This window comes from Anolis carolinensis, chromosome 3 (assembly GCF_035594765.1).
Source record: "Anolis carolinensis isolate JA03-04 chromosome 3, rAnoCar3.1.pri, whole genome shotgun sequence".
NCBI lineage: Eukaryota > Metazoa > Chordata > Lepidosauria > Squamata > Dactyloidae > Anolis > Anolis carolinensis.
Window position 1 is genome coordinate 225,686,729 of NC_085843.1, and position 20,480 is coordinate 225,707,208.

Consider the following 20,480-nt stretch of genomic DNA (forward strand, 5'->3'; position numbering starts at 1 on the left):
TGGTCATACAGCCTGGAAAACTCAAAGCAACCCAATGAAGGAACACTCACTTGATACCTTCTAGTGAAGATCAGCTATACAACTAGAGCCCTTCTCCCACGCAGAAGGATAATTCCAGAGGGATTACAATGATTTTTCACTCAAAAGCAATAAATCTTCAGTTAATGTTTTATTGTCATATAACTGCAAATATCTGAATCTTTCAAAGTACAGAAAATTTAAATTTAAGGTCTGAAACATCATGCTGAAAAATAAAATAAAAAATACAATTTGTTCCAAGACAACTCTCACCATGAGGCATCCTTTGTCCTGTGTTATCTTCTGTGGTACAAACAATAAAATCATCACATGGCAATGTGATAAAATTTATCACTTGACAAGGCCTCTAATATTTGTTACACACCAGAATGTATGGAGCAGAATCACATCTCATGTTAAACAAACAGATAACTGTGAGAGATTCTGATAATTTGGTGTTGTGGTTGTTGCTGTTTTTGTACAGGGCGCTATCATTATAAAGCCACTTAAGATGTTCCCTAGTGGGATGTAACTACAGGCAGTTGCCAAATTATAAACGAGATAGGTTCTGTAGGTTTGTTCTTAAAATTAATTTGTAAGACAGAACAGCACAGAACAGTGTTGTTCCAGCTATATGCATATGTGTGTGTGTGTATACACACACTTTGGATACACGTGTTGACTTTTGTGAAATGAAGCGAGAAGTGTCTCTTTAAAGATGTTTAATAACTGTATCTTACTTGGCGAGGGGTTATGAGTTTTAAAGGCTGTTTTAAGTGTATTTATTATATTTTAATTTGTTTTTTACCTTAATCAACACTCTATTGTTTTTAAAATTTTTGTATTGCACTTTTTAAACTATGACTAAAGTGTAGAATTGTTAGCACTTTGAGTCCCCACAGGGAGAAAGCAGGGTATAAATAAAGTAAATAATAATAATAATAATAATAATAATAATAATAATAATAATGTATAGGTTTGCACCGAAAGACATGCAGTTTAATCCCAGATCCCCCACTTCTATTCCTTGTGGCTATTATTTGAATGTTATCACTTTTGGGTTTTATTTACGTAAAAAAGCTTTCACAGCTCGTATGTTTCCTTTATATATAGTTGGTCCTAAAAGTGCCTGTAAAAGGAACTGTGTGTCTCTTAATCTGTAGGCTATAAAACTACATTAAGGAGAGAGAATATCTCCTTGACTTTTCATAATATAAGACCGTTTTACCTGTATTACTGATGCAGAATAAACCTGATGTTTCGCCTACATCTGTGGCGGGCATCCTCTGAGGTTGTGAGGTAAGTTGGAAACTAAGAAAATGGGGTTTATATATCTGTGGACAAGCATGTGGACAATTTCAACAGAAAGGAGGAAACCATGAAAATGAACAAAATCTGGCTACCAGTATTACAAAAAACTCTAAAATCTGGACAGTAAACAAAGAAAAACACACTGGAAACCGAGGAATTCCAGACATGACTCAATCAGGGCCAGCTAACACCTCCCAACAAAGGATTCCCCCAGGCAGTAAGCAGCCAGACCTTGAAGGTGAAAGGCTATTCAGTGCTAATCAAGGTGGCCAATTGAAACATTCACACCTGCCTCAGACAGACAAGTGTTCTTTTTCCCACCCTGGACATTCCACAGATATTTAAACCCCACTTGCCTAGTTTCCAACATATCTCACAATCTCTGAGGATGCCTGTCATAGATGCTGGCAAAACGTCAGGAAAGAAAGTTTCTGGAACATGGCCATACAGCCCGAAAAACTCACAGCAACCCAGTGATTCCGGCCATGAAAGCCTCTGACAACACATTGTATTTATTCTACAGTCTAGATGCAGCCTTGAACTCTGCAGCTCAGCTGCTTGGTATTGCTTCCATTTTCTTTTGCAAAAACATAACTTGCACAGGATGAAGTTACAACGAACAAAATGTGTATTGTTAACTGGGGATCCCTTTCAGAAGAGAACAAAACATACAAGGCTTTTAACTTGCACAAGAGGTTAATACTGCATGGCGTAATTATGTGGATGGTGATTATTATTAATTATGTTTTATAAAATGAATGCAAATATTGCCCTCAAGCCCTTGCCTGCTGAATAATGGCCCTGACATATGGCGTATGTATGGGAATCACAAAATGAAAGATGTAGCTGAGCACTGAATGATAAACAGGCAGCAGCAAAGTGAGGCTGATAAATATTTAAAGCATGTTATGGTTTTCTTAGGTGTAATGTGCCGCGAGGTTTTTTTCCTTCTTTTTAAAGGTTAAAACCAGTTTTTAAAATCTTCAACAACAGCAGAATGATAATCATGGGTTTTTTCTTCCTCCTCCTTTTTATTTCTATTTGCATTGCGCCTGTTGTTTGTCTGTAAGCCAGTTTAAAGGCAGGGATTCCTGCTAGACTGCAACGTGGATATATTAAAACAAATACAAAACCAAATAAACAAAAGCAGCAATGTTTTGCAAGATAAGTAATCTGGCTGTGATGACACACAAAAAGAAACTGCGGCTTCCCTTCCAAAACTCCCTTGCCGTATGTCGTGGGAAAAACGCCCCTAGAAATCTGCAGCGAGTAAACAAGAGACAGTTCCGAATTCGAGATGCGCCTCTATTCTGAAATTTACGGGAAGGAACTAGATGGGCCAGTCTTGGAAGTTCCAGTAAAGCAAAAGCAAAGCGACAAAGCCTTTCTCAACATCCTAGAAACTTTAAATCCACTCTTATTGCTTTCTGAAATCGTGATGGGTATAAAATGTATTTTTTTAAAAAAGAGTTCCCCCCACTTTTCCTGCTCCAGGAAGCACAAAGCTAAAGGAGCATCTACACTGCAAAATTAATAGTTTGATGCCGCTTTAACTGCCATGGCTCACTGCTATGGAATCCTGAGAATTGTAGTTTGGAAATTGACAAAGGAATTCCAGACAGGGAACCATCAGAGCCAGCTAACACCTCCCACGACAAAGAATTTGCCCAGGCGGGGAGCAGCCAGGCTTTGAAGCTGTAAGGCTATTCAGTGCTAATCAAGGTGTAACATTCACACGTGCCTCCAACATACAAGAGTTCTTCCACCCTGGGCATACCACAGATATATAAACCTCACTTGCCTAGTTTCCAACAGACCTCACAACTTCTGAGGATGCCTGTCATAGATGTGGGCGAAACGTCAAGAGAAAATGCTTCTGGAAGATGGCCATACAGCCCGGAAAACACAGCAAACCATTGGCACCTGTAATTTGACAACTATTCAGGCCATTGTAAAAATGCAGCATAAAACCGCTTTGACTATCTTGACTCATGGGAGCTATAATTTTACGTGGTCTTTCTATAGTTTTTTTGGCACAATCCGTGCTGCCGCCTAACTAAACCGCCTGAATTCCAACGCAGTGGTGTCAAACTTCATCCATTCTGCAGTGTAGATGCACCCACTGTTTAAAGCGGTGCTGTCGCTTTAAGAGGAGACTATGACATCACCCGAGTACGAACTCCCAAGGAGGACCCTGGTTGGGCCGCAAGCCCCGCCCCGTGATCGCCAGGCTCAGCAACGCGTGACATCATAAGGACTAGAGAAGCTGCCATTGGCGGAAAGGACTAAGCTAGCCACGCCTTCCGAGTCAGGCCTGGACCAATCAGAAGAGAAGTGTTTGTCTCCATGTGGAAACCATGTGGTTCTCCGAAGGGGGCGGAGCCTAAGTTGATTATACTGTAAGCCAGCCAAGCGGATAAGAGGGCAGCCTCGGTCAAACTTTGAGGAAGAAGGGGAGGGGGATGGTGGCTGCAAATGGCCAAAATATTCACCGTTCCTTGTTTACCTTTGGTTTTTTTAAAAGTTGTGCAAAGCTGTACTGAATAGTCAAATTGAACAATTTTAGGATAAGGATGCTCGCTTGGGTTCCCCATATTATTAGCTCCAAGGATTTCGGACTTCAACGCCCAGAAGCCTCAGCTGCCTTGGCCAATGGTCTGGAATTCTGGGAGCTGAAGTCCAAAACTTTAAAAGACCAGAGTTTGGGGTGATTAAAAGACATAGAGGGTCTGCAACTGCACTGTAGATAATAATGCGGCTCGACCCCACTTTACCTGCAATGGCTGCAATGTTGTTATGGTATCATAGGAGCAGTAGTTTTACAAGGTCTTTAGCCTTCTCTGCTAAAGAGTGCTGCTGCTGCCCCACCAAACTACAACTCCTAGAATTTCATAGCACTCAGCCATGGCACTTAATGTGGTCAAACAGCATTAATTCTATGTGTTGTCAAAGGTTTTCAAGGCCAGAATCACTGGTTTGCTGTGGGTTTTCCAGGCTGTATTGATTGTCATGTTCCAGAAGCATTCTCTCCTGATGTTTCACCCACATCTATGGCAGGCATCCTCAAAGGTTGTGTGGTCTGTTGGAAACTAAGCAAGTGAGGTTTATATATCTGTGGAAGGTCCAGGGTGGGTAACACCTCCCAACAAAGGATTCCCCCAGGCTGGAGGAAGTCAGACTTTGAAGCTGCAAGGCTTTTCAATGCAAATCAAGGTGATTAATTTCAACATTCACACTTGCCTCTAACAGATGAGAGTTCTTTCTCCCACCCTGGACTTTCCACAGACATGTAAACTTCACTTGCTTAGTTTTTAACAAACCTCACAATCTCGGAGGATGCCTGCCATAGATGTGGGTGAAACATCAGGAGATAATGCTCCTGGAACATGGCCATACAGCCTGGAAAATTCACAACAACCCTACATTAATTCTGCAGTGTAGATGTACACAGAGAAGAAAAAAACCAATGTATCCTCCCCCCTTTTATTTTTTGGCAGAAGAGTCTAAAAATCCAAGGGAAAAGTCTGCTAGGAATTGAATTGGAGTGGAATTTTAATGCATTTTTATATTTTGGTGATACAAATGAATTTCATTGTTTTACACACGCACACACAATATGTAATGCATTGACATAGTATTTACTGTAAGTCATTATTTCCTCAATCGGAAAAAAGGTACAATGAAAATAATAAAAATTAATGGCCTCTTTCCCCATCAAAGAGGAGACAGAGCAAAATAAGCCCCAGTTCCCATGAGCCAACCATGGAGGTGACAATCTGGCAAGCCCCAGGCTTCAAAAGGGGCCCATGGAGACTGCAGTTGTGACTCCATCGAGGCGTTATTAATATTTTCCTGGCTAAACACTTATTTTTATCCCTATTTTATCCAAATGGCTTGGAGAGTGTCCAATAAAAAATATAAATGCTTGCTGATCAAAACATTCAGATTAATAGGGTTGTTGTGTGTTTTCTAGGCTGTCAGATTAATAAACAGCATTGGCTGTTGTTGGTATCAGCATAAAGACTGAAGCACAAGCTTTTCTGTGGGAGATTCCTAAGGAATCTTTTTTTTTTAGGGCTGGAGGTAAGCACAGCTCAAAATACATCATTAGTATTTGACAACAAACCAATCCTCTCCTGTAAGGGATAAAAAAAATACTATCTAGTGTCCCCTGCTACCAGCATCCCAACCCATGCAAAAATAACTGCTTTCCCCTGAAATCTACCCAATGTAAAGGTTTTTGGGTTCAGTTTTGCTTTTGGGGTGAGAAATTGGTGGGGGTAGCTTGCCTTTCCCTGCATTATTTCTGGATCTTAAAAACAATAACATTAGCTTGGTAGTGGGAGAAGCTGGTTGTGGACAAAGGAAGAAGCAAGGAATCAACAAATATGCTCTAAAATTAACTTGATGGGAATTGATCCCTCGGTGCACACTTCTGCTTATGTTTTTCCCTCCTGAGCTTAAAGTAAGGGGAAGGCAGGGGGGGGAGACAGAAAATGAGAGTGAAAGAGAAAAAGAGAAGGGAGAGAGAGAGAGAAAGAAAAGAAAACAGAAGAGAAAGAAAAACAGAAAAATAGGTAGACCTCCACCTATACTGCCATTTTTTTTTTAGTCAGGAGTGACTTGAAAAACTGCAAGTCGCTTCTGCTATGAGAGAATTGGCCATCTGCAAGGACGTTGCTCAGGGGATGCCTGGATGTTTTTATGTTTTTACCATCCTCGTGGGAGGCTTCTCTCAGGTCCCCACATGGAGCTGGAGCTGACAGAGGGAGCTCATCCACTCTCTCTCCAGATTCGAACCAGTAACCTTCAGGTCAGCAACCCAACCATCAAGTCAGCAGTCCTGCCAGCACAAGAGTTTAACCCATTGCATCACCAGGGGCTCCTACTACCATATAATGAGTTTGAAAACTGCATTATATGGCCAGTGTAGAGTCATGTAATGCAGTTCAATGCATTGATCATATCATGAAGTTTTAAATTGCATTATATGGCAGTATAGATTGAGCCAGAGAGAAGAGGGGAAATAGACAAGAGAGAGAAGGGGGAGCAAGAGAAAGAAAGTAGGGGAAATAGAAAGAGAAAGACAAATTCGGAAATATACAGAGAGGAAGAGATACAGAAAGAGAAGGGGATATGCTTATGTATGGTATGTCGTTGTGTAAAAAGCATTGAATGTTTGCCTCATATGTGTTCTGTAATCCACTCTGAATCCCTCCGGGGAGATAGAGAGGAATATAAATAAAGTGTATTATAAATAAAAAGGAATCACCCAGATCTTGAAATTGCAAGGCCATTAAATGCTAATCAAGGTGATTAACTGCACCATTCACACTTGCCTCCAACAGACAAAAGTTCTTTCTCCCACCTTAGACCTTCCATAGATATATAAACTTCCCTTGCCTATTTTCCAACACACCTCACAACCTCTGAGGATGCCTGCCATAAATGTGGGCGAAATGTCAGGAGAGAATGCTTCTGGAACAAGATCATGCAGCCTGGAAAACTCACAGCAACCCACTGTATTATTATTATTATTATTATTATTATTATTATCATTATTATTATTATTATTAGAAAGAGTAGGAGAGATATGAGAGAGAAAGACAAAGAAGGGGGAGCGAGAGAGAACGCACAATGAGAAGGGGAAACAGAGAAAGACGGAGAAAATGACAGGAAAGAGACAGAGAAACACCAAAAAAGACAAGAGTAGAGAGAGGAGGAAAACAGGCAAGAGTGACCCAGTTATATTGCCACTACATCACCTACTTGAATAAAATGAGGTGACTAGTTTAACCTGATTAGCCCTACTCTGGCCAAGTCCCATAGAAAAGAAGCCAGAAACCTAACAACAACAGCAACAACAACTGGTTTCTTTTTCCTTCCACCGGCTCCCTGGTCTACCTGGCGATGACTCCTTTGCCTACGTGACTGACTTAATAAGGAAATAAAGGATCGGAGTGGTGTTGGTGGTGAAGATAAACCTGTCCTCCATTCACTTGGCTTCTCGTCCTTAAGGGAGGAGGAAGGTACACATCACCCGTCGCCCTTAAAAAACAAAAAAGTCTGGTTGGGGCGAAGAACTGGCTGGACCAGCAAGCCTGCCTTCTCCACAGCCACCCCTTGGTACCAGCCAGGCCTTGCTTTGCCCCCTTGCTAAACTCAAATGAGAGAAAGGAGGAGGAAGGGGAAAAATCCACCTTTACTGAAGTCTTGGCTCTCGGCTCCATACCACCCTCCTGCAAACAATACCCAGAGCCACTTCTTCGTGGAAAATAAATAAATAAAGCAAGCCAGCAACAAAGGCGAAGCAGCGGAGTTGGACTGTAATGGAAAATCTGCGCTGGGGAGGGAGGCAGAAGGGGGAGCCTTGTTTTTCCTGTAAGGAACCCTCTTTCTTTTATTCTTCTCTAAACCCAAGGAGAGAAAGAGAGAAAAAAACCAATATGAAGCACGCAAACAATGAAGTTAAAACTCTAACAACTATCATGTCGGATTACACAGAGAAGTCATTGAAATCCACAGTGGCAACACCAAAAAGGAAACCATGAAAATGAACACAATCTGACTACCAGTACTAAAAAAAACACCCCTCTAAAATCAGGAAAGGAAATAAAGAACAACACTCTGAAAACTGTAATCCCAGACATGAAACAATCAGGGCCAGCTAATACCTCCCGACAAAGGCAGGAATCAGCCAGGCCTTGAAGCTGCAAGCCTTTTCAATGCTAATCAAGGTGATTAACTGCAACATTCACATCTGTCTCCAACACATAAGAGTTCTTTCTCCCACCCAGGACCTTTCACAGATATATAAACCTTCCTTGTCTAGTTTTCAATATATCTCACAACCTCTGAGGATGCCTGTCATAGATGTGGGTGAAACGTCAGGAGAGAATGCTTCTGGAACATGGCCATACAACCCGGATAAACTCACAGCAAGCCAGTGATTCTGGCCATGAAAGCCTTCGACAACACAATGAAGTTAAAGACCAAGGAAGTTAGATTTTTTTTTTAATATATGGTTAAGATGATACCCTGCTTTCTTGGGGTATCAGGAGGGGAAACAGAAGGGGGAATCCCTGTTTTGTTTTCTCTAAATACCCCATTTTTTCATCCTGAGCAGCCAAAACAGTCTGGAGCATGCAAACAATGAAGTTAAAGACCAAGGAAGTGAGGTGCTGAAAAAAATAGACCACTATAAAGGCTGAGGAAATGCCTGGCTTTTTTTTTGGGGGGGGGGGGGGGGGGACAGAAGAGGAACCCTTTGGTTTTATATATATATATGGACTCTCTACAGAACAATTAGAATCACTGCAGGGGCCTGTCTTTCTTTCCTTCTCTTTTTCCTCCTGACCTTCGGGGTGATTAAACTGGCTGCATCCACTGAGTCCCGGCTTGTTATTGTTCTCGACAGACGCTGCAAAACGAGCCATTCTCGGCGGATTATTTTTTTTTCGCTGACAGGGAGGAGAAAGCAGGGGGGAAGAGAGTAATATTTGGCCAAGATTTCCCCCCAAAAGGGGGGGGGGGCAAAAGGGGGGAGATCCTATCCGTGCCTGTCTATCTCGTCCCCCCTTTTGTTCCTTTCACTTATTACTCGGCTGGATTTTCTCCTAAGCTTGCCAAGGGAGGGGGAGGCGAGAGTTTACCAACATAAACAAGCCTTTTCCCTTTCTTTTAAAATATATATATCTATTGGGAAGCTAATATATATGACTGTTTGGAAGGGGAAATCCCAAACATATATATTGGCTTCTAAAATATTTAAAGGGGGGGGGATGATTGCTTATATTGCTTTCCTTTCTATATATTGGATTTCCCTTTCCAAACAGTCATAAAGTTTGTTATGCATTCCCAGTCCCGTCGCCTAGTTTGGTCAGTTTCCTGCCTTTTTGACATATTCAGTGCCTCTTTCGAAGGGGGAGATCCGGGTTTTGCAAGAGGAAAAACATGTCATCAAAATTCCCATAAAGGGAAAGAGGGTGTTTTTGTTTTCGTGAATGGACCATTCCCTTCTCCCCCCAATCTTTAAATGGTGCATTCTTTCTTTCTTTCTTTCTGCTGGACCTGAAACTAGCCACAGTTTAATCTGACTCGGTTGGTTCAGTCTTGTTGCATCTTGAGACATATTTCCATATCCCCCCCCCCCCTCCTTGTTGTCACGCCTGGGCTCTGGACTAGAGTGATGTATGTTCTGATTTGATTTTCAACCTTTATTATGTGTTATACGAAGCAGAAGAAGCAGCAGCAGCAGCTCCAGGAGCCCAAGCAAAACTCCCACTTACTTTTGTTTTCCTTCTCGATCTGCTCCAGGTAGCTGGCTGCCTCCAGCAGGATCTGCACGTTCTGGAGGAAAGTGTTGATCCGCTCCATGGAGTCCTTCTCCTCCTCCTCGGTGCTGGTGTGGTTGAAGATGTCACTCAAGGGCCACCTGGGCAGCGCCTCCGACTCCGAAGCCAGACCCGGAGCCTGGGGCAAAGGAGGAGGAGGAGGAGGGTGCCCCGCAACAACAACAACAGCAGCAGCAGCCGCAGCAGCCCCTTCGCCCCGCAGCTCCTTCCTCGGCCTGCCACGTTTCCCCATCGCCCCTGCGGTTGGAAACTTTGGGGTTTCTTAAAGCCCTTTTGGCCGACTTTCCTCCTCTTGTTGCAGTTTGTATGTGTGTGCCTTGCGTGCGTGTGCGCGCCTGCCTGCCTGTGTGAACCAGCGAGCGAGTGTGTATATGTCTAGGAGAGATTGAATGAATCAAGGGACCTCTTGATTCAAAGACTCCCCGCAGGTCCTAGTGCGAGTTGGGTTTCCCGTTCGCGCAGCTCTCCGACCATCTATCTATCTATCCCCCATCTCCCTCTCATACACACACACATCTCTCTCTCTTTCATCTATTTGTCTACCTATCCCATTCTCTCTCTCTCATCTATCCGTCTATCTATTCCCCATCTCTCTCTCATATAATAATAATAATAATAATAATAATAATAATAATAATAATAATAATAGATTATTTTGCTCTGAGAAAACGGGCAAAAGAAGGCCCTCCATGGACAGTTCCTGTGGCTCACAAATGGAACTTTGTAAAAGGAGAATATGGGCCTGATTCTTGCAGCCCAAGAACAAGCAATTAGAACAAATGCCATTAAAGCCAGAATTGAAAAGTCATCTACAGATCCCAAATGTAGACTCTTCAAGGAAGCATACAAAATAATGGACAGATGGACTACAAAGCAGAGGCATAATACAATTGCTCAGATGATCCATTGGAACTTGTGCCACAAATGCCATCTGCCTATGATAAAGAACTGGTGGGATCACAAGCCTGAAAAAGTTACAGAAAATGAACATGTCAAACTATTCTAGGACTTCCGAATTCAGACTGATAGAGTTTTGGCGCACAATACTCCTGACCTCACGATCATGTTAAAAAACAAAGTATGATTGTTGAAGTTGAAATCCCAGGTGACAGCAGATTCAATGAGAAGCAACAGGAAAAGCTTGAGCGATACGAGGATTTAAAGATCGAACTGCAAAGAGTCTGGCACAAGCCAGTAAAGGTGGTCCCAGTGATGGGTGCAGTGCCTAAAGACTTTGGCCAGCACTTAAAAACAATCGGCCTTGATAAAATTACCATCTGTCAGCTGCAAAAGTCCATCCTACTTGGATCTGAACAGATTATTCACTGATACATCACACAGTCCTAGACATTGAGAAGTATCCAACATGTGAGCCAATACAAAAGCCAGCACAGTGATGTTGTTTGCTGTGTACTCACCTTGTTATGTATAAAAAAAAATAATAAAAGTTTATTTTTAACCCGCCCTCTCCTGCCATGGCTTAATGCTGTGGGATCCTGGGAGTTGTGAATTGGTGAGGCACCTGTACTCTTTGACAGGGAAGGTTAAAGAACTTGTAAATCTGCAACTCCCAGAACTCCACTGAGCTGCCTCACTTAAAGTGGTGACAAGTGGCATTCCTTCTATAGTGTAAATGCACCCTCTTTCTTTGTCTTTCTCTGTGTAAAAAGTGGCATGGAATTGAAAGAATCCATTCTTTTTTGCCTTCTTTTTCTTTTCCCACTTGTCTTCCTTTTTCATTTTCTATCAAGATTAAGTAGATATTGTCTCATTTGTAAAGGCCACTCAATCTATTATTTTTAAAAAGATGATAACGCATTGCACTTCAGAACCCATTTGCGGTTGGCCTTTTGTGTCCATGGATTCAGCCATCCAGCCATCTATGGCTTATAATCTTTGTTCTCTGTCTTTTAATACATGTGTTTTGATGATCTTATTATATTCATCTTTGTATTTTGACTATATTATACCCTGCCTCAAGCCTTGGGGAGAAGTGAGTAATGAATGAGGAGGAGGAGGAGCAGGAGGAGGAGGAGGAAGAAGAGGAAGACTTGAGCATCCATAGATTTTGGTATCTATGGGTTGTTCTGGAAATAAACTCCAGTGAATATCATGGGCCCGCTGTATGCAATTAAGATGTTACTATATTGCTTCCTTTTGAGCCCAAATTCTAAATATTGAAGCCAGATTTTCTACAGTTTGCTGAATTTTCTAATCAAGATGAGCCATTAACTTTTAAAACATTTTAAATATCACAAAACAAGCCTAACTCTTTAACGCCAAACACCAGTCTCCTAAGAGTGCCTGTGTCATACAAAGCCTGACAAGCATCTACTGTTGGAATAATAATAAGATATTAAATATCATTAAACATTATAATTATATACAATAAATGAACGTAGACTCCAGATAATCTGTTACAAATCACAACCAAACTGTTATATTCACAGTATGATACAGTCGTTATATTCACAATATAATAAATTTCCTTATTTGTTTTCTTATTTCTTCCTGAAACATGAGTAAATACCTAATCCACAACTAGTTTCGACTCCCACATTGAGTCCTCCACTGGTGGTTGGGTCTGTAAATATTACTTGATATTAATACATGTTGTACAAAGTGCTTAGTGACTTAGGAAGATTAACTAATATTAGTACATACTACTTACTTTTGTAATTAAGTTCAACAATTGAAGAATACGGTCAATTATCTGTCATATCTTTCATAAATAGTGTGGAACCTATAGGAAACATAGTAGCTTACAAGTTGTTCAATAATACTATGTATCATACTGTGAATATAACAGTTTGATTGTGATTTGTGATTTATAACAGCCTATCTAGAATCTACATTCATTTATTGTATATAATTATAATGTCTAATGATATTTTATATCTTGTTGGAAACTATGCTGTTTTACATCTTTATTAATGACTTAGATGAAGGGTTAGAAGGCATGATGATCAAGTTTGCAGACGACACCAAATTGGAAGGGATAGCCAATACTCCAGAAGATAGGAGCAGAATTCAAAACGATCTTAACAGATTCGAATGATGGGTCAAAACTAACAAAATGAAGTTCAACAGGGAGAAATGCAAGATACTCCACTTAGGCAGAAAAAAATGAAATGCAAAGATACAGAATGGGGGATGCCTGGCTAAACAGCAGTATGTGTGAAAAAGATCTTGGAGTCCTTGTGGACAAGTTAAACATGAGCCAACAATGTAATGCAGCGGCAAAAATGTGTCTAGATCCAGGGAAGTCATGCTACCCCTCTATTCTGCCTTGATCACACTACACCTGCAATACTGTTCCCAATTCTGGGAACCACAATTGAAGGAGATGTTGACAAGCTGTAATGTGTCAAGAGAAGGGCGACTAAAATGATGAAAAATCTGGAGAACACGCGCTATGAGGAGTGACTTAAAGAGCTGGGCATGCTTAACCTGCAGAAGAGAAGGCTGAGAGGAGCCATGACAGCCATGCATAAATATGTGAGGGGAAGTCATAGGGAAGAGGGAGCAAGCTTGTTTTTTTGCTGCCCTGGAGACTAGGACATGGAACAGTGGCTTCAAACTGCAGGAAAAGAGATTCCACATGAACATAGGAAGAACTTCCTCACTGTGAGAGCTGTTCAGCAGTGGAACTCTCTGCCCTGGAGTGTGGTGGAGGCTCCTTCTTTGGAGGCTTTTAAACAGAGACTGGATGGCCATCTGTCGGGGGTGCTTTGAATGTAATTTTCCTGTTTCTTGGCAGGGAGTTGGACTGGATGGCCCATGAGGTCTCTTCCAACTCTGATTCTATGATTCTATGCTGTTGCACCCAAGCTGCTATTAAGGTAACTTTGGCATTAACATGTCTGAACTTTCTGTCGGCTTGCGGGATGTTGGATACCTTCTTTTAGAGAACGAGAAAACCCCAAGAATTAATGTCCATTGTCCATGCAGTTGCTTTTAGGGAAATGATAACTATTTGCTGTGTTTCTGAATAGGCAGTTCCCCAGATAAGTTTGGCCCGGCCATGGCCTAAGTCTAGCCTTTGCACTTTACTAGAGATATTTTACACTGCTCTCCACTCCCAATTTCATCATCCGGCTCCTGCACTTTATCTATTAGCCCTGTCCTTGCAACTGAATTGCACTAGTCCTGCTATGCCCCTCAGAAATGTTTACTATTTATGCCAGTGTTTGGCTTGATGGTGTTTTATACTGTGTTATTTTGTGTGCTGCCTATTTTGTTTATTATGGTGTTGTTTTTATGAATCCTATGCTGTATTTTAACTGAGTTGATCGGGCTTTTCCCCATGTGAACCACCCCGATTCCCTTCGGGGAGATGGAAGCAGGATATAAAAATAAAGTTTTTACTATTTTATTTAAATAATAATAATTAATAATTAATAATAATAATCATTATTATTTAAATAAATTATTATTATTATTATTATTATTATTATTATTATTATTATTATTATATTTATATTTATTAACAAGACTTGGTTTTAACTCCACCCAGGCACTAACTTGGTTTCCCCACAACAAAGTTTATATTTAAAACTCGAAAGATAACTTAATGATTCTGAAGCTGTCAGACATGGATGATTCTGAGGAGAACTGATGACTGTTTTCCTGAGGAGAAAAGATGACAGTTGTTCTCTGACTCCGGTATCGGGGCTAGTATTGACTAGTTGCAAATAGACTGTTTGAAGTAACTGGTTGAGGTAATAAACTGGTATAGAGAAACTGGTTAAGGTATTGGTAAAATGTTTTCTCACAGATCACCATTTTGATAATGTGATGATAATGTGAGATTTTAGTGGGGTGAGTGACAATCAACTTGACAGAACCAAAACAGGGCAAAAGAAAGGCTCTATAGATCTGAGAAAGTTACCTCTAAATTTTATCAATCTTCAGGAAGAATTTGGTTTGCAAGATGCCTGGAGAATTCACCAACCAAAGGAACGGGACTATGAATGGGGGAAAATATGGAGCAAAAAGCTAAATTATACACATGCATATGAAATGAAAGAAAATTGCTAAATATGATGCACCAATGGTACATGACCCCCCAGAAAATTGCTAAATACTCTAAAGACCTAAACTAAAATTGTTGGAAATGTGGAAGGAATGAAGGAACTTTTTACCACATGTGGTGGTCATGTGAGAAAGCGAAAGTCTTTGGGAAAGGAATCCATGAATTGTCTCAATTTTTTTTGAAAATAAAGATACCACTGAAACCAGAATGTTTCCTATTAGGACAGCAGTACGTGTGAAAAAGATCTTGGAGTCTTCGTGGACAACAAGTTAAACATGAACCTACAATGTGATGCGATTTGTAAAAAAAGCCAACGGGATTTTGGCCTGCATAAATAGAGGTATAGTGTCTAGATCCAGGGAAGTCATGCTATCCCTCTATTCTGCCTTGGTCAGACCACATCTGGAATACTGTGTCCAATTCTGGGCACCGCAATTGAAGGGAGATGTTGACAAGCTGGAATGTGTCCAGAGGAGGGCAACTAAAATGATTAAGGGTCTGGAGAACAAGCCCTATGAGGAGCGGCTTAAAGAACTGGGCATGTTTAGCCTGCAGAAGAGAAGGCTGAGGGGAGACATGATAGCCATGTATAAATACGTGAAGGGAAGTCATAAGGAGGAGGGAGCAAGCTTGTTTTCTGCTGCCCTGCAGACTAGGACGCGGAACAAAGGCTTCAAACTACAGGAAAGGAGATTCCACCTGAACATCAGGAAGAACTTCCTCACTGTGAGAGCTGTTCAGCAGTTGAACTCTCTCCCCCGGACTGTGGTGGAGGCTTTTTCTTTGGAGGTTTTTAAGCAGAGGCTGGATGGCCATCTGCCGGGGGTGCTTTGAATGTGATTTCCTGCTTCTTAGCGGGGGGTTGGACTGTATGGCCCATGAGGTCTCTTCCAACTCTACTATTCTATGATTTTATGAATGACAAATATAGACAAACTATTTACCTATTTCACTATAGTGGCCAGAATTGTATGTGCTAGAATGTGGAGGTAAGAGGTGATACCAACAAAAGAAGAATGGATAGAGAAAATGATTGACATTATGAGTATGGACACATTAACCTTTCTGATATCCAAATTGCAATTGAAAAGAACCTTTTCACAAAATCACTATAAAAAGAATGGTAGTACAAACCTTAACCCCATCACCCCCTTTCCTTCTCCCTTTTTTCCCTTCACCTCTTCCCCCCTTTCTCTTTTTCTACCTATTTCTCCCTCCCCTTTTTACCCTTCTTTCCCCTGTTTTATTATGTGTACTAAAAATTCTTTCAATAAAAATTATAATAAAAAAGGTATTGGTAAAATGTAATTTGTTATGGTACCGGTTAAAAGTAGTAAACTGGTTTAGAGAAACTGGTTAAGGTATTAACTTGAGATGGCTTGTCAAAGCCTGGAGCTTTGGGACACATCCTGCCTCTAGAATTCCGTTGGTCTTTTTACCTCAGGCAGAAGGGGGCGTGGCCAACTAACTGACACAAAATGGCTCCCTTTTCCTCAGACAAAAAGGCAAACAAAATGGTCGACACAAAACAAGAAGGGTTCCCCTAAACTCCACTCTTATAAACTAACACAGAAGTAACTGCTCTAAAACTATGGGCAAGGAAGTCAAACAAAGGAAAACTGGAACTCATGCCATTCCAGCACGGGTCACCTTTCCTTCTCACAACTTCAACGTTTGCCCACAAACCCAACTACAGTAGAGTCTCACTTATCCAACGTTCTGGATTATCCAACACATTTTTGTAGTCAATGTTTTCAAAACATCGTGATATTTTGGTGCTAAATTCATAAATACAGTAATTACTACATAGCATTACTGCATATTGTACTACTTTTTCTGTCAAATTTGTTGTATAACATGATGTTTTGGTGCTTAATTTGTAAAGTCATAACCTAATTTGATGTTTAATAGGCTTTTCCTTAATCCCTCCTTATTATCCAACATATTCACTTATCCAACGTTCTGCCAGCCCGTTTATGTTGGATAATATAACCATCCTTGCAGACGGCCAATTGTCTCACACCAGAAGTGACTTGCAGTTTTTCAAGTTGCTCCTGACACACACAAAAAGGGATGGGCAAGGGACAGTTCTTCAGATGCCATTGGACTTTAACTCCTATCACCCCTGCCAGCATAATCAATGGTGGGAGATGATGGGAGTCCAATACTATTTGGAGGACCCCAGTTTCCTCATTCCTGGCTTACTCTCTCACTTTAATGGTGATTTCTTTCTAAAATATGAATTCTTTCTATCTCTCCTTAACAGTGTTTATGCAATGGGGTCCCCTGGTTTCTGTGCAACGTGGCCTATCACAAGATGGTAAGTGCATGCTACCCTGCATTGCAAGAACACCACAGAATGTGGATTGTGTGTTATTACATGCAGTAATGTCCAAGGGGATCATGCAATCTTAGCACTTTATCCCAGTCAACCTTCAGTTGGTACCATTCTGTACTCCTTGGTTCACTGAGGAGATGGCTGTGATGAAGCGTACGAGGAGGGGACTAGAGTGCATCTGGAGGAAATCTCGGGATGTGTCCGACCAAGCACGGGCTAAAGCCGCTATTAAGGCTTACTCCGTGGCTTTGCGAGCAGCCAGGAAAGCTTTCACGACTGCCCGCATAGCGTCTGCGGCCAACAGGCCATCGGAGTTGTTCCGAGTTGTTGGGGAGCTCCTGCGGCCCCCTGAGACCCAGGGGCTTCCTGATGACTTGGCAACTAGGTGCAGCGATTTTGCGCACCACTTTGCAGGCAAAGTTGCTCAGATACGCCATGAGTTGGACTCCAGCTTAATTGTAGTTCCAGCGGAGGTAACCGAGGCACCTGTCTGTCCGATTTTGTGGGATTCTTTCCGGCTTGTTCTTCCTGATGACGTGGAGGGGATTCTTGGGTCTGTGAGGGCGACCACTTGTGCTCTGGATCCTTGTCCCTCTTGGCTGGTTAAGCAGGCCAAAGAGGGGTTGTTGGATTGGTTTGTGGCTATAATAAATGCCTCCCTGGGTCAGGGGTCAGTTCCATCCTGCTTCAAGCAGGCAGTAGTAAAACCGCTACTAAAAAAGACCTCGTTAGACCCATCTGTATGTAACAACTACAGACCAATTTCCAACTTCCCGTTTTTGGGCAAGGTTCTGGAGCGGGTGGTTGCCACGCAGCTCCAGGAGTTCCTCGATGACACTGATTTTCTGGACCGCTCGCAGTCTGGCTTCAGGCCTGGGCATAGCACCGAGATGGCTTTGGTCGCCTTGGTGGATGACCTCCGCAGGGAACTGGACAGGGGGAGTGTGACCCTGCTGGTTCTCCTGGACATCTCAGCGGCTTTCGATACCATCGACCATGGTATCCTTCTGGGGAGGCTCTCCGGGATGGGACTCGGTGGCACGGTTCTGCAGTGGCTCCATTCCTTCCTGGAGGGCCGTTCCCAGATGGTGAAGCTGGGGGACACCTGCTCGGACCCCTGGCCTTTGACCTGTGGGGTCCCGCAAGGGTCTATTTTATCCCCCATGCTTTTTAACATCTACATGAAACTGCTGGGAGAGGTCATCCGGAGTTTTGGAGGGTGTTGCCATCTCTACGCAGATGACACACAAATCCACTACTCGTTTCCATCTAACTCCAAGGAAGCCCCGCGGATGCTGAACCAGTGCCTGGCCGCTGTGGCGGACTGGATGAGGGGGAACAAGCTGAGGATCAATCCTGACAAGACAGAGGCCCTCCTGGTCAGTCGCTCGTCGGATCGGGGTATTGGGTGGCAACCTGTGCTGGATGGGGTTACACTCCCCCTGAAATCACAGGTCCGCAGTTTGGGAGTCCTCCTGGATTCAGCGCTGACGCTTGAAGCGCAGGTTTTGGCGGTGGCCGGGAGGGCTTTTGCACAACTCAAACTTGTGCGCCAACTGCGACCATACCTCGTGAAGTCTGACTTGACCACGGTGGTCCATGCCTTAGTTACCTCTAGACTGGACTACTGTAATGCGCTCTACGTGGGGCTTCCCTTGAAGACGGCCCAGAAGTTACAATTGATCCAACGCTCGGCCACCAGACTAATAATGGGGGCGAGTTACAGGGAGAGATCTACTCCCCTGTTTAAGGAGCTCCACTGGCTGCCGTTCATCTTCCGGTCCCAATTCAAGGTGCAGACCATCATTTATAAAGCCCTAAACGGTTTGGGACCCGCCTACCTTCGTGAACGTATCTCCTACCATAAACCTGCCCGATCTCTCCGATCATCAGGGGAGGCCCTCCTGTCGCCACTACCTATATCTCAGGCCCGCCTTGTAGGAACAAGGGAGAGGGCCTTTTCTGCTGTGGCCCCCCGCTTGTGGAACTCACTGCCCATTGAAATCAGGCAAGCCCCCACCCTTTTAGCCTTCAGGAAAGATTTAAAAACATGGCTCTTCTGGTGTGCTTTCGGAGAGTAAACGTTCTTTGATACTCCCCCCAATATTTATCCTCTAGACTGGTTCACTATCTGACGTCCCTGTCCCTCAAGGTTTTTATTCTGATCCCTTTCTCACCCAGAGTTTTTAATTTTTAATCTAGTTTTTTAAATGTAGTGTTCATGCGGCCCGCCCTTGTTATACTGCTGTTTTGATCTTATGTTGTACTGTTTATTTTATGTATTGTATTATTTAATTGCATTATGATATGGTTATATTGTATTGTCCTGGGCATGGCCCCATGTAAGCCGCCCCGAGTCCCCATTGGGGAGATGGTGGCGGGGTATAAATAAAGTTTTATTATTATTATTATTATTATTATTATTATTATTATTATTATTATTAGTCTGTGCTAGTTTTTGCTTAGTTTCCACTGTCAGCCCTACAGAGAAAATTCAATGTAGTGCAATAGAGATGCAAGCCATGTATGCAGGGCCAAGGTCAAGATCATATTCTTTTGTCATTATTACGGTAAACTCTCAGTTAACTGGAACTCGGGCAACTGGAACTCTGAAACAACTGGTGAAAAATATTTTAAAATGCTTTAAATAAAAGTTAAAATACATGTATAATATAGTAAAACTGTGTTTCATTCAGCTTGTCTTAATTTGCTTTTAATTACTGTATTTCAATATCCATAAGTCAATATAGAGTTTATGGTATAGTGTAGTATGGGGTATAGTATCAGTTAGGCCTATTTTTAATAGTAACTCTCGAGCAACAGAAACACAATTTACCAGCATCTACCAATCCCCTTGAGTGCCAGTTAACTGAGAGTGTACTGTATTATCATGTATGCATCTTTGTGTATCTAGCACTTTACAAAGTGACCACAACAAACAGCCAATGTCATGCAATCAAATACACCTGCCTCAAATAAAAGGCTATTTTGTACATATCTTGTTTGCAACATGAGTTGTAATAGTAGAGGTGTGCATATCCAAAACCCTCACCTCCATCTTCAAACGTATTTCCAGATGTGTTGTAATCTTCATATGGCCTCCTTCTGTTTCTTCCCAGTGCCTCCTTTATACAGTAGACACTCAGTTAACCGGCACCCATGAGGATTGTTAAATACCAGATAAAATTAACTTCTGGTTGCTTGAGAGTTACTATTAAAAATAAGTCTAAGTAATACTATACCCCATACTATGCCATACCATAAACTCTCCATTGATGTGATATTAATATTGAAATGCACTAGTTAAAAGAAAAGTTAAGACCAATAAAGGCAAACTTAATGTAACACAGTTTTAATGTTACACAGCTTTAGTATTATATCTTCATTTTCTTTTTGCTGGTTGCTTGGGAGTTCGGACTGTTTG

General features: G+C 42.0%; 1 protein-coding gene and 2 long non-coding RNA genes across 3 annotated transcripts in view; 2 read left to right on the forward strand and 1 right to left on the reverse strand.

The window, feature by feature from the left end:
• mxi1 (MAX interactor 1, dimerization protein) overlaps positions 1-9,915 on the reverse strand; it is a 114,747-nt gene extending 104,832 nt beyond the window's left edge. Inside the window, exon 1 of the mRNA XM_062976268.1 lies at positions 9,618-9,915. Within this exon, the coding sequence (XP_062832338.1) occupies positions 9,618-9,915 (298 nt within the window). The remainder of the gene's footprint in view (positions 1-9,617) is intronic.
• LOC134297775 (uncharacterized) overlaps positions 1-20,480 on the forward strand; it is a 71,727-nt gene that overhangs the window by 40,810 nt on the left and 10,437 nt on the right. The window lies entirely within an intron of this gene.
• LOC134297774 (uncharacterized) lies at positions 3,233-9,964 on the forward strand. The gene is made up of 2 exons (XR_010004643.1): positions 3,233-3,728; positions 9,646-9,964. It is a non-coding gene; the product is annotated as an uncharacterized LOC134297774 (long non-coding RNA).